Below are 15,601 nucleotides of genomic sequence, written 5' to 3' on the forward strand. Positions count from 1 at the left end.
GGGGGTGCGATCCGACAAAAAGCGTCGATACGTGCCTCGAACCAGTTGGAGGCGTGACCGATTCCCCCTTGGCGTATTGATTTTACACTAAGAACCGGTTTAAAAGCATCTTTATCCTCTTCCGCGTCGTAAACTGCGGTTTCTTCGTGTACGACACGCTTTTCAGGCTTGTGGGAACGTGACGAAGATGCTCGCTGTATAATCGTACGAATAACACATAGCTTCGCTCGTATTTTGGAACGAAGCATTAAGATTTGCAGCGTGTCGTAAAATTTCGAGACTACCACCTTCCTCGAGAAGATTCCGTCAGTTGCGTCTGACACTGACAACGTATATCTTATATACAGGGTGTCTTTGTTATTACGGTATAATCGACAAGGAAATGAACCTACGTAAGAAAATAAATAGGAAGCGTAGAATATAATTTTCTCTTGTGAAGCTACGTTTTTGAGAAAATCAGATTTGCAAAAATACCATTGAACTCAATTTTGTTTTTTTTTTTCAAAACAAGGTCTTAAACGGAAAAATGTTATCCTACGTTTTTGACTTATTTTCACACGTACAACATCTTCTTACTGATTGTCTTACTCTCGTATCAAATCGTTAATTAGCCAAGTTAGCACATGGCAAATAAATTTTGAAATTCGATTTTATCGAAAACGAAGCGCCGTATGAAAATATTTCGTTCCACAATTTTGATTTATTTCTTCGTGTAAAACCACCAATCTTGTCGATTACATCATGGTTATCGGGACACCGTGTATACGTAGGTTTCTTAAACTCGTAGAATGGTTGGGACAAGGTTGCATAATTGAAAAGTTTGTGAATTTTGAAAAGGTTCTTAAACTTCTTATCGATCCGAGCAGCTCGTGCTCGTTTCAATTTTTAAAGCAAAGGAAAGTTTTAAGCGAGCGCGGTACCTCCCTAACCGTATTAGTTGTCCGATACGTCTGACCATAACGGGCTGCTACCACTTAGCCTCGTGTGCAAGTGACGCGACAGTGAAATTCGTGGCGCGAGAAAGAAAATAGAGATTTCTTATGGGAAAATAAGATGATCTGAAACGCGATGTAAATGCTAAATGGTTCGAAATTCGGAAGTTTCGAAATATAGAAACTTGAAGATTTAAAGAATTGAAAATTGGCTGACTGCAAGACTCAGAGACTTGGAGGTTTAAAGATTCGCAGATTGAGAGACTTGGATACGTGGTAATTTATATTTATAAATTTATATTTATATTTAGAGATTTCTAAATTTGGATTCTCAGAGATTTGGTGATTCGAAGATTACGAAACTAGCAGATTGTAAAGTTTGCAGATTTGAAAAGTAAATACTGTAACAATATTGTATAATAGAATTTTTACATATTATTTCTGTAGCGAGTGCTAAATGAGAAACTCGTCGCGCTACTGAGATTCCTCGAGCATTAATTATCATTAATTTCGTCGCGCGTTCGAATTCGTACAACCACCGATCGATTCAACGCATTGTTATTGAGGCGAGATGGAGGAGCACCATATTGGAAACGCTAATTGCTATCTCTGTATGTGTATAAACTCACCATATACTCTCCTCTGGCTGTCTTATTGCTTGTCTACAGACAAAGCAGTTATGCCTACATAGTAACTTTGATTAAGATGAATCTAGTAAATTTTGGTAAAACACATTAGACGAATTATTATATTCTTCGATTAATTTATAATTGTTTTGTTGCAAATAACTTCCATGCCTTGTGATTGAAGAGTAGAAAAAGTGGAAACATCAAATTCTCTCAAATGTCGTTTTCTGAATTCTAACCTAGAAAGATATTTCGAAAATTATTGCACATCTTGTTTAATTTACCTTCCAAATACAGTATTAACTTGAATTTTGGTGACTGTACAAATAAAGTACATAATATTGATTAAAATCTTTTAAGATACAATTTTCCGACCATAACCTAGAAAACCTATCTTGTAATTGTTACGAAATTGTTACATAACATGTATAATTATCTATTAAATACGTCAAACATTTGAACTTTCGCGACTGTATAATGAAATACACAATGCTAATTAAAATTTTTTGAGATACAATTCTCCGAACATAACCTAAAAATTTTTCTTTATAAAAGATTTCCACATCTCGCTGTAAGTATAATTATCCTTCATGCACCATTGAAAATTTGTAATTTGACGATTACACTAATATTGACTAACGAAAGCGTCAATCTTGCCGCAATTAGCTAACCTTATCAACAAATTTGTCTGATTAACCAATCAATCGGTCGAATGTCGATGATCATCAAAGTGGACGACTGTAAAACATCCTCTGCAGCCAGTCTCCTGTCGTAGTAATAACGTGTAGATCCTCCTGTTTATTGAATCGTCCGGGGAAACACATCCCCAGTTTGCATAATCAATTTTAATGCGACCTGTAATGGTGACATGATGCGCGTCGATAAGCTAAACGCGATATTAATCAGGATATACAGATAATTCGCATGTTGGTTGCTATTGCCATTAGATTTGAGGCTTAATAACGTTGTTTAGCATTCAAGGGAAACTGAATGAGATTAATAATTAATATTTAATACTTAAATTAACACTTAGGAACGAAGAAGGAGAAGGAAAATATTCGCGTCTGGTTTTCTGAATTATTTTTGAGGTTATGTAGCATTAATTCGTTTAGAGGATGAAAAAGGTTTGAAAAAGCTTGAAAAGAGAGGAAGTATTTTAACACTTTACTAGACGAAACATTCGATATTAGTAGCAGAGTAATAATAAAATGAAAATTTAATAAATATTGATGAATATCAGTTAATAAATATTAAAGGATGCAAGTATTCCATTAACTACGATATAGAATTACAAAATTTTAATAATGATATTGCATCAAAATAATATTATAAAATTCACAACAGAAATTCTCTTTAAAAATGCTAACGAACTAATAATTTCAGAAAGAAAATGTTGATATATTTCTGACACAAAAGATGCGTGATATTAGTTTGCATCAATTTGATCAACTAAAAGTCCCTAGTTTGAAAATCTAACCTAAAGAGAAGCATACAAGCTATTTTTTTTAAATAATGAAACGTACACGAAATTGAAGCGTATTTCCATATTTCATTTATTCATTTATTTATTTATTTGCTGAAACACTTGCCCATGGCAAGGCACGTCCAGTTACAGACAAGAGGAGTGTCACATGAAATCGATCTCCTTAAAACCAGTGTTTTTACCCTAGGAATGGAACTTATACATTCGAAATTACTCGATGATCAATCGAATAATAACAACATATATATATTTATATTTATATATATGTACACTACCTTCATAAGTCACTGGACACTTATAGTTCCTTCGTAATAACGCAACATCTCATTTTGTAGTGAATTTCCTTTCTTAAATTCTGTTGTCTTTAATTTTCAGAAAATTTCATGTCAAGAAATTTCTAGGTTTACTTTAGTTAAAATTGTTCTACAGTTTGCAAAAGCTGGAATACTTGTGATAGATTTTTATGCATTTATGAAAAATTTGAACATGTAAAAGTGCACAGAGTGCATATAATATGCACAGCTATATAAAATATCCAAAGCATGGTATATTTTATAATTTGTAATCTCTAATTTAATTCCATTTCCTTTACTTGCGTTGATAAAAATGTAAATTTGCATAAAAATCCTCGGTATACTCGTATAACATTTCAATTAAATTTCATTTCATCAAGAAAAGTAACTAGATGTCCAGAAACTTATGAATCACAGCGTGTATAGACTTATTTATCAGCTCGTCTTTTCAAGCTTGCAAACGATCCGTGCAACGATGAGAATAGAACGTGTGATTTTATCGACTAAATTCGTTCCTCGAGCGTTTCGAGCGTCTTCTCCGTCGGGGCCAGAAAAGTTTGCCAAGTTTTTCGAGCTGGAGAAACTTTCTCGAACTATCGTCGGATCGGGATGAACAAGCTCGACACAACTGCGAAGGAAAAAGCACGACAACTCATAGAATCTTGCGAAAACAGTATACGAATGAACAAATAGTCCAACCTATTCTTTTTCTCGTTTCACTTTTGCTGCGAGAGAAAATCGAGGCAGGACTAAAGAATTAAGTGGGATTAAGTAGAATCTTAATTCTGGGCAGAATAAAGAGCAGTTGCAGAATGGTGGAATTTCTCTGGCTTCGAAATAGCTTCGAGGAACGTAGGAAACTCGCAGCAATTTGAAACATTTGCGACGTAGCTTAAAAGTTGTTTAATAATTTGTAATTTACGTTACTCCGTACCTGGAACACGTTGAATTCCCATCGTTGGTTATCGTTCGCTTTCTTTCGCGTCTTTTGTGACTCTAAGGAATATTAGAATTTTGCTTTGAGAAACTTCTCCAATTGTTGTTTATCATTTTCACGTTGATACATTTTGTTTGATATAATTGGAAAGTTTAAGCGATAAATAATATTTGTTATCTGCAATCATAAGCTATTATTATATAATTTAATTAAATAGTCGTGGAGTATTTATAGATTTTTGAGAATTTTTGCGTGATTTCGTGACGAGAAACTTTGTTAGCTTGAATATTCGTTAGAGCCACTGATTTTAACAATTTTCCATAATTACAGCAACGTACGAGCATCGAATTTGGCAAAGTGAATTAACATGACGAATCCTTTACTTTCTCTCCTTCAATAGACGATTCAAATTACCCGCGGTGTGTCGTGCCAATATACGGCAGACAAAAGTGCTAGTGTTGCTAGTGAATTTTTAAGGAAAATAAATGTGACGTACGATATACGTTTATTTGTCTTCTGTAATGTTCCTTATGTTGAAATTCAAGAAGCAGAGCGGAACTCGACTGGTATTTCTTTCCTTGCAATATGATTCGATCGAAGAAATTAGATATTACGAAGGTAAATTAAAATCGACGTGTCGATGTTCATTTTAGATGTAGGTTATGTTACAACTACGATGAACCAGTTAACCTACATTCATTTAATGACTAATGTAAGCTATAGGATTAGGCTTGGATTAGTTTCAGATATGAGCTAAATCAGAAGGTTTATTGAAATTGTATTAGTATCTAATCTGGATTCAACAGAACCTTAAATCAAATCCAAACCTATGTAGATTTAGTACAAATGTCATTTTCCTACCTACACCCTGTTCAAAGGCTGTTAATCAAGCTAGATCCAAATCTAAGCCAAATCTGATTTGAACCTAACCTAAATGTAATATCTAGGTTTAACAAAGATTTAGCTTACATCTACTCTGTTCAAAATACATTAATCAAACTTATCTCAAACATAATTTAGATTTGCATTAGTTTATGTCTGTTCTGCTAAAAAAATCGTTAACAAAATCTTATCCAAACTTAACCTACATCTACCACAGGTCTATTTTACGTCTGTACGTTATTAACCGTAATCATAACCTTTCATAAAAATGTGAAAAACGTGAAAAGATATGGAAACGGTACATGTCCTAAAACAAAATGTTTAAAAAATACCAATACCGAAAACTTAAATTATACGACAGAATTATGATAAAGAGAAGCAGAGCACGACACAACGCAGGTTTCCTTCATGACTCGATCCTTTATTAATTATGTACAGAGGTTATGTTCGTTTTTTCTCTCTCCCTTCGAACAACTCGTTTTTAATACCATGCTGCGCTGATTTAATCAAGAAAGCGATATTGCTGATACTCGTTATATCTACGGTGTTTCTCATTATTATAGAAGTAACATGATCCCTTCGCGTCCTTTGGGAGAAGAATAGCTGGAGTTTTCGGCCGGTATCGATGGGAGTTTCTTATAGACAGTTTTCATCGAAACTGTTTCACCGGAAATTGCCATCTTTCCCCTTCCAAATCGGTCACCCAGTAGAGCGTCAGACTCGATTATCGGGATTTCACCCTGCCTCCCGCCACAATATTCGATACCCCATGTTTCCAATGACCGAATATTGAAAAATTACCCACTTTGCCTAAGTTACGAATTTTCCCGTAGTGATTGGTAATATTGCGTGATTTGGTTTCTTTCTTTTACAATAAAGTAACAGATACAGAACAAATTCTGTTGTTGATTCTTCTAACGTAAAGCTGAAAGGTGCGAAAATGAAGTAACATAACCTAAATTTTTGTGGATCGCCTGCAGCCAAATGACAGCAATTCAAGGTAAATGTAACGGAAGGTTTTAAAGGCTTGTTGATATCGGAGGGTACAAGAATGTGGAGAAAAGGAACATCGCCATTTTGCCTCTTTATGGGCTGATAAAAATGGCGGCCGGCTGTAAATCAAGAAAATGTCTAATAACGGTTGCCGTTCATCGACAATTGGCAAAAAAGATTGTAACGCGAGAAATTTTCATATCGGATTAAACTATAAAATAAAAACCGTAATTCTTTTGTTTAAATAATATTATCCTTTTTCGTAGTTTTTTTTTTATAACCTAAAATCATATTTTGAAATTATATCTTTACGATTATGGTGAAATATCCATGAAAATATTTTCTTCATCGTTTGAATAATATTTTTCTAAGAAGAAAAAGGCAATTGTCTTTAAAACGACGTAAAGTTTGTTTAAGAATAACAGAAACAAGATATGGAGTTTTATGCGATTTTACGAACAGAAGGTTAAGGGGATTTAGATTTAGGAATTCGAGCAATCCTTCGATCAGAATCCCTTGCCATTTAAATCCAATATCGCCAAGGAAACGGACTGAATTCTGTACCAAATAAAAGTCTTTCGTTTCTAATACCAAAGTCCCTTCGATAATAAATTTCCAATTCTTGAACATTACAAATTCTTACAGTTGGTAGGTCTGCAGAGATCCCGAGTGATCTAAAAGATGCATGTAACATTTTATAAATATTTTTAAATAAACAGAAAGATCATTTTAATTTAATTTTTATTCTTTTTCCGTATTATTTTTTCCTTACTCTGTGTAAAATATGATTCCATTTTGGTATACTAAGCATTACTTGTATTAAATATTTTTCATATATCTAACAGTTTTATCCTTTTCATTAAAGTTACCATTTACAATAGAAGCTTTCAATGATTGTATCTTTTATATAGATCACAAGACAATAAGAATTTTTAGGACCTCTGCAGAGTTAAATTTATCCCGAGAATAAAAAATGCCAGGAAGTCTAAAATATTTATTCCCAATCTCTTTAAACGATACGCTTCCCGTCTAGAAATTGCACCATCAATATCAAGAATCTACCAGGATTCTAATCTTAAAAATTTATTCTATTTCGATGCATTAACCTTAATTCCAACGTCCACATTGTTGCCATTATCATGAACATCTAGCTTCTCTGATATACCAATAATTTTATTAACAATATAACTATTTTATCTATGAAAATTTTTTGCATAATTGAATTAATTTTCAATTTTCTTTTTCTTTTTAATTTTTCGTTATGGGCTGAGTGACCATCATAAAATTTCACATTTTTCTTAATTGTTCCACTAGATCATGATAATTAAATAATAATTCAAACTCCTTTTAGAAGTGAGAGCTTCGTAGTGAAAGCATAGCATTGGTGTAACATAACCTCGACTCGAGCTCTTTATCTCCCCAAGGACCAAAATCATGGACCGATATGCATAATTAAAACGTTTATGTGGTAAGTAGAGTTTCGTGTTAACTTTGGATTAATGAACGGTCATGTCGAAGTGGCCAGACGAATGTGATCAACGATTACCCGATAACCCACTGTCATGGCGTCGATCAATCATCTTCTCGCGTGGGACGACTACGTGCGGCCCGCAAAAGTCCCTAGATCATTCTCTAGGTAGTTTACTTGCCGCGACGATTAATCGCCACGGTCAAAAGAATTTACAAATCCGAGTAACAGCTTGCAACGAGTTAATTGTTGTTCCAATTCAAGAAATAATTTAATATATAATATGTACAGAAAAAAATAAAAATAATATAGCATTTATAATATATTTAATTATAAAAATAATATAAAGGAATAAAATAAAAATGAAATGTAATATAATAATATATATAGATTGAAAATACGACTTTGTACTATATTAAGTTGTGAATTATAAATTATTGTTCGAATGAACGTCGATTGAATGACGAATGAATTAGAATGATTTCTAATCGATATGGCTAGAGCAAATTAATGTATAGTGCACGAAGATAGTGAATCAATTAAATTACTGTTATCCTGCAGAGGATCAGAGTTTCATTAATGCACGGTATCAAGTCAGGTGTAATTCATAAACCGCATTACCGTTTCCAGCTATTAGGATCGTGTATTATTAGAAATTGATTGGTTTCGCTATCAAGTAATTAGACGTTTTGTGTTGAAGTTTCTTATCAATATTTTTTTTTATTTTGATAGCGTTCTTTGGTGAATATGTTTTTGGTAAAATATCTAGGTAATTTTAATGGATCGATAGATTAAATTTTTGTTTCTACGTTTACAGGCAGCATTACTTATTTGATATTTTAGAGATAACATTAAGAAAACAATTTTTAATTTTAGATCTAACGATGAGTAGAGTTGGAGAAAAGAATTAATATATGTCGATATGAAATGTAGCTTTGAAGAGAAATCCCGATTTCATTATGTATCAATGAAATATCGAAAGCTGAAGTTATCGAGAAGCCAGATTATATGCAATGCAATGTATTTAAATCATCACATCGTCTGATAAATGTATGTCGAATTTTAAACGAATTTTATCGTTAATTACGTTAACGTAAATCGGTTAAGTGTGTTTAGCAACGTAGGGAATTTAAACGAAAGTGATAAGAAAGATTTTCAACATTGTGCTAGTATATTTTGTCTTTAGTACACAAATATCCGCAGTCTAATAATTTATAATTCAATGATCTATAATCCACGTAGAATTGCCACTTTCTATATTTCAATCTGTAGAATTAGACAACAAAATTAATAACATAAAGCAAGATGAAAACTCTCACGAGTCAAATATAACTATATGACACCAAATTATACTTTTGCTGATAATCAATTCATAAAAAAAAATTCCTAGATCTATGAAGAGCAATTTACTAGAAAGACACCAAGAATAAATAAATAAATAAATAAATAAATAAACAAACAAACAAATAAATAAATATAGGTGATTAAAAAACAAAAACAATATACATACTTATATCTATTATATATAAAAATCAAGACTTTGAAACCTCTCATGTGCCAAGTATAACTATATGGCGCCAAATTCAACTTTTGCTGATAACAAAACGCAGCAAAAGAAGACAGAAGGAAAAAGTTCCTCAGACTGATGACAAATTTTTAAGCTTTCAGTCATTTTCTTCAAAAGGGTGGAAGTTGGAAAACAAACAATTTTCATGAACTGTTGAACTCGGATCAATAAATCTGCTCCTGCCTCACCATCTCTGATTCGAGATTCAGCCCGCCCATAGGGAACGTCGTGCGATGAAAAATGTCCATCATCACGTGATTACTAACGACGTTGGTGATCAGTTAAAACGTGCGACCTCCTAACGATGGAACTGATCGTCTTTTTAATCTAATGGCAAACTCGTCTTGGCGCGTATATTTACAAACGTATTTACAAGTTGTTCAGGCTGATATGAGAAAAAGAGAACGAGAAATAGAACGACGGATCGTTCTTCGGTTTTTTTTTTTAGCTCCAAGATCTTCGACCTTGATCTAGAGTGTTGAGCCGACACCAAGTTTGGAAGCAGTGCGATTCTTTACGTGAATAGGTTAGGTTGTCTATCTCAGGCTACTATGGAGAATTTTCGCTAATCTTGGTATATTAAAAATGAAAGATGTTATGTCAATGATATTATGAGACATTTATTTTATAAATAAAAGCTTTTATATTTCTGAATATGGAAATAATTTGAAAAAAAATTTCTGATCCATTTTACGTAAATTAGTGAAGTAAATTTGTAATTCTTGAAACTTTAGTTTTGCAGTTTTCTTCGTTATTTCGTGTAATTTATATAATAACAATAAAATGAAAAATTGCGTAAAAAGACCTTCATGCTTCCAAACCTTTAATCGGTATCGTAATGCATCGTTCGTACGCTTCGAACGGTTTCGTGTACTTGTCTTAATTAATTCCCTTTGTTTCTTAGTAATTTTATTTACAAATCGACTTAATATTATGGCAGAAGACTTCAGACAAGCGGCTACGACGATATTTACAGAAAGCTGGCTCGCGAGGTTCGACTGATCAATGTTGACGAACGTGTTCCTAGATAGAAATGCGTGTGCATTCACTCAGAATGAGTTTCACCAAAATTTTGGAAATTTTCTTCATGGGAAAAATAGAATAAGAAAAAATTATTTGATAAGGTTAAGTTTCTTTGTGATTCCTGATCTTCTGTATTCCGGTATTTCATATTATTATAAAATAAAAATAATAGAATGAAATCTGGGTAAATAAAATTAAGAAATAAAAATAATGTAGGAATAATTTTTAATAAACAATTTTTTATAATGTAAATAATAACAATAATAAAAAATTGCTAACAAAAAATGGATAACAAAATTTGCAGAAATAAGAATAAAATAATTTCAAACGAGAGACATTCAAAAAGCTCAAATAATCTTCGATCCCAAAGTGTCCCAAATCTTAGAAATGAAACTTTTTCTATCCAGTATTGGATTATCAATGGCTGTTTGAAGAAGAAGGTACATTCTCTAGAAATCACGCGAGTTTCTTCGTACTTATTCCTTTCAGTTCTTTTCCAGACTTTGTAAAAACTTCGTTCCATTGTTTCTCCATCGAGAATCTCCGATAAAACCGAGAACTTTCGTACAGTAAACGTCTAAGAAGCACTATTTATGATTTCAAGCTTTTAAAAACTGAACGTTTCCCGCGCTTCGCGTTGGAAATGGCGGGAAAGTAAAGTCGTATCTAGGGAATTCCCCTAAAACAATTTTGTCGTTCCTTTAACCATTTTCTTCTTTCTTCCCTCGTTGAGAGCTTCGAAGTTCTTGATAAAACCGAGATTTTATCATTTATTTTTTGTTTATCCACTTGTTTAAACTAGTTCGATTTACTAATTAAACTTTCGTATATAGTTCTCTGTTTCTTTTCGATTTATAAGACTCGTCACCGTGATATCACAAGTTTCCTTATACCACTAAAACGATGAAAACATTCACGAAAAAATGTTTCGTGCCTAGCTGTTCGTTAACTTATATTTACACAGCAAGGTTTGTTAAACCTTTATTTAATCGTACAAAATCGCCGCGCTCGAAAACAACTGTGCGAGAAACTTTTCTCTAATCAAATTAGCGAAATTTAAAGCGAAAATAATTTACTCGGAATAAGGAAACTACGTTTAATCTAATATCTTATGTTGAACAGATAAAATTCCAACCGAAAGTAACTGTTTGTTTTATCTGAAAAAGCAGGCAGTGTTTATGTTCGAAATGGAAATTTTAACATTTTTGAGATTTTAGATAAATTTCATGAAAATCGATTTAACTGAAAAACAGATCCACCACTAATTGAAAGTGAAATTTGCTGGTTTAGTGAAATTAAAAAAATTTAAATAAACCTTGAGAATATAAGAAAAACAAATGAATATAAATGAATAAATAAGATGAAAATAAGTTTAACAGAGTCGAGCTGAAGTTTAGTGACGATTGTTCTGTCAATTACTGTAGAAACGGGTTATAGAAGAGAAGGGTCCGTTTGCAGTTGAAATTTCCTTATCTTGTGCGTCTAATTAAAAAATTAAGAGGAAGAAAGGAAAGGGGACGAGAAGTTTTCAAGAAACATTTGCAGACTGCACTGTTAGAAACAAATTTAATAAAGGCTAACGGGGGAATCCAGGGCCGATTAGCATGTCTTTGGTTGAATCTTACAAACAGAACCGCTGTAAGAAAGTTAGCCTCGAAGTTTCTCGAAAGAACGGTTAAAGCATCGAGGGAGAAAAAGAAAAGAGGAAAAAGTAAAACCTATCACACAGTTAAATTAATCTAGAAACATTTAATAATAATACTCGAAGAACTAAAATTTATTTAAAAATTTCAGCTCAAATTAAAAAATGAGAATCGATTCTAGGGAATTTTTCTCACGCCGGCACCACACTGGTTACTTAATCAGATCGTTCATTTTACTTTCGATCTACAATTAATTACAGACAAAAGAACACGAAAGTTGAAATCGAACATCAATGAAAGAAATGTCACCATTACGTCATAACAAAAGAAATCAGCACCAAATTCCCTAGCTTTACACTTCCTCGAACATATGTTTCTAGTCACTCGATTAGTTAGTTTCACCTTTCACAGTGAATTCTAGAATAACTAGAAGACTTTGATTCGAAACTGTAATTCAGTTTTCACAGAGCCAAATTTAGTTGCATTTTTACACGGTGACTTCTTCAGAGAATCTGCTTTTATCGTCCAGATTGATGACTATAGCGTGCGTCCTCGCGTGGCCGGATTTGCTCTTACTCTTGTCGCGCTCCCTAACCTCACTTTCTTTGTCCTCGTGCTTCGTTTCCGTTCCAATGTCCTCTGTAGCCGGTTTACCGGAAGTAGAGACCGCCACATCGTTGGTCGCCGTTGATTTCTTCGTCTCCACAGAAGCTAGGACTACAATCTCCTTGGAAGAACCCTGGTCCTTGCTTCTAATCCCATTTTTCTCCACGCAGGCCTGACACTTCTTTTCCTCCCTAAACTCTCCACCTGGGCACACGTTCGTTCGCACATGTGTCACGTGGTTTATTTGTTGCTTTTGTATGAGATTGAGATGCATGTGCAGATTCTTCTTTGTGAATAAAGAACGTGAGGACTTTTGACGGTGTGTAGTGGATAGTTTGTCGACAGTGAGGTTATATTGGTTAAGGGAGTTGGAAATGAATTGGTAATTGACAATAGAAATGTCAAATGGAAATGAAAGTCACCTTCGCTTATAGTATAATGTAAGAAATGTAAGAAATGTTAATGGTTGATACGCGGCACAGTTTCGTTAGGCTAGGTTCACTGATTCGTTCGGGAATTAATTTATAATTGGTAATGGATATGTCAGATGGGAATGACAGTTATTTAGTGCTCATAGTGGATAGCAGCTCATGGTGTAATGTAACAGGTGTTAGTGGATGATTAGTAGCAATTTCTGATAGCAAAATTTTCTTACCTTTCTGATCGACGTCACTTTTAAAGGATCCTCCAACATCCGTTTCGGCGATTGTCGTAGATCCGTTAAGATCGTTCAGTCTCATGCCGCAGGAGATGACCTGGATGGTCGACACCTGTGTTTCAACGCGATTCGCAGCTTCCTGCATGGCTGCGAGTTTGTTCACCAAGTGATGATTACCAAGTAGGACGTTTTTTTCCTTTAGAACTTCTAACTGAATCATGAACCGACGGAATTCCTCCTGAAACATTTAACAGCAATAAAGACTTTTTATTCCGTGTCTTACATCCTGTGAACTATAGATAATATTTTTATTCTCACATCTCTACATTTCATATTCCTTCTTTCATATCCACAATCCAATATTAACATTCCACACCTATCATTTACCTATCCCATACCACCGTTACTTATTTCATTTTCTAAATCTTGTATTCCTTATTTCATATCTGATATACGTAAACCAATACTGATATCCAACATTCCCTACCCCATATCATTACTTCATTCCTTATTGCATTTCTCATATGCATACCCATATGTAATATACACAATCCAATACTAATATCTCACATCCAATATTCCCAGTCCTATGTGGCCATTTCATTTCTTACATTCCGCATCCCATATCCAGTATCTGGCAGCCCGCTTTCCACATCCCAGTTCGATAATTTCACTCTCCCCATTTGGATGTAAGAGAAATCTTATACAACGTACCATAAAAAACATTTTTCCCACAAAATCTAAAATACGGCCTACAAATTTCTTACAGGAAAGCCACACTTACCACAAACGAAATCGCTATCCCACAAAATGAAATTCGTTGCCCACAAGGTCCACGCAATACCCACAAACAGTTAGCGTTCGTACAGCCGAAAATCGATATCGTACAAAATGTAATTCGTTGCCCACAAATTTCCCACAAAACCCACAAGCAATAGACACCCCTCACCAAAGAAATTCCATATCCCACAAAATGAGATTCGTTTCCTCAATCATGTTAGACTACAGCTGAAATTCTGACAACGCATCTCGGTTGTGGGAAGTGGTCCTTGTGGATCTCGTGCGAAAACGAATTGTATTTTGTGGGAAAACAAATTTCACTTTGTGAGATAGTGATCTTTGTTTGTGGGCTCCATTTTACATTTCGTGGGGAAAGTGTAGTTTTTGCTTGAAACTAGATTTTTGTAGTGAATATATAATTTGAAAAATATAGGGTTTAGGGGAAAATGGTAGTTTGGCGTGGACAAGTACAAAATATGGAATGCAGAGAAGGATACATATACATGCAAGGATGTGCGACGTGGTTTAATAAATACGTGGCGTGAAATATGGGAAACGGCACATAGAAAATGTGTTAAAGGATGAAGGATATGGAAATATGAAATATGATATGTAAAGTGAATTGTGTGCTGCGAAAGTAAAGATAAAAAGTATTTCTTAAAGGTACTGGATGTGGGATATAAAACATGAGAGAAGGAATATGGAATATGGAACGAAGAAGTGAAATGTCAAAAGTAAGATGAAGCATATAGTTTGAGAATATTAGTTATGGAGTATACGTGACGGATATAGGATAGTGGATATCAGATGTTAAATGTGGATATAGGACATAAACAAATTTTACTGTATTTTACTTTTAACTTTCATTTACACGAAGAACTACCTTTTCCCAGTTGTACTACGATTTCAGAAACACGCTGTGTATCATCGATATTTGATCTTTTAATAAATGGCCGCTTAAAATCCTCTATTTGTCATGTACAGGCGTATTAAAATGAAATACTAGACATTCTGTTTTTGTCATCCCGTAATGGCCTCGTCGTTCGTCATTTCTAACTTTATGGAGACTGTTTGTTTCTCTTTTAGAGTGCCCACAGGGACATTATTCCCGAGTTTAGCTGCACCAGCTAAATCGGATTCTCCAATGTCGATATCGTAATTAACGTGACATGGTGGCCTATTAATCGGCTTTTCGCACAATAGTGCTCGACAGTTCTATGCCTATTAATCGGTATTTACCTTTATGGTGAGTATATATGTATGGTATATCAGTATACAAGGTAGGTGTATACCAACTTAAATAAATCGTCTAGCTCTAGGGAATCATAAGGTCTTGGAAATGGGATTTAATGTTTATTTAACTTTAGATTGTTCCTTCATTTCTTATAACAGAAATTGGTAATCAATGATTACAATTTAAAATATTTGTTGTGTATCAAAGGATATGATAAAGATATTAATACCTTAGAGTATTTTGATTGGAATAAATATTTTTCTTTGTTTCCATAAAATATAATAAAAATTAACGATTAAAAATTAAAAACTCATGATAAACAAATATAAAACAAATATGACTTTAGTGTACTATAGCGAACTGCAGTGACAACTGAAAGTATATCTTTAGAAAACATTTTCATATATTATTCCGTATAATTATTCTGTTTTTAAGTATTTCATTAATGGTGTTGCTTACTTCTTGGCTATGAAAAA

The 15,601-nt window shown here is 33.6% G+C and overlaps 1 protein-coding gene across 2 annotated transcripts in view; it reads right to left on the reverse strand.

Moving 5' to 3' along the window:
- Positions 1–5,486: 5,486 nt before the first annotated feature.
- The window catches only part of LOC100744027 (probable G-protein coupled receptor 158), a 165,651-nt gene continuing 155,536 nt past the window's right edge, over positions 5,487–15,601 (reverse strand). The window contains exons 12-15 of one of the 2 annotated variants that reach the window (XM_024369671.2): positions 13,109–13,349; positions 11,967–12,657; positions 6,990–6,998; positions 5,487–5,497 (exon numbers count right to left, since the gene is read on the reverse strand). In XM_024369671.2, coding sequence (XP_024225439.1) covers positions 12,335–12,657; positions 13,109–13,349 — 564 coding nt within the window. In that variant the 3' untranslated portion in view covers positions 5,487–5,497; positions 6,990–6,998; positions 11,967–12,334. Of the gene's footprint in view, positions 5,498–6,893; positions 6,999–11,966; positions 12,658–13,108; positions 13,350–15,601 lie in introns of those variants that run through there. The other variant, XM_024369670.2, reaches the window with a different exon arrangement.

The sequence above is a fragment of the Bombus impatiens genome, unplaced genomic scaffold, assembly GCF_000188095.3.
Source record: "Bombus impatiens unplaced genomic scaffold, BIMP_2.2 scf_0637, whole genome shotgun sequence".
Classification (NCBI taxonomy): domain Eukaryota; kingdom Metazoa; phylum Arthropoda; class Insecta; order Hymenoptera; family Apidae; genus Bombus; species Bombus impatiens.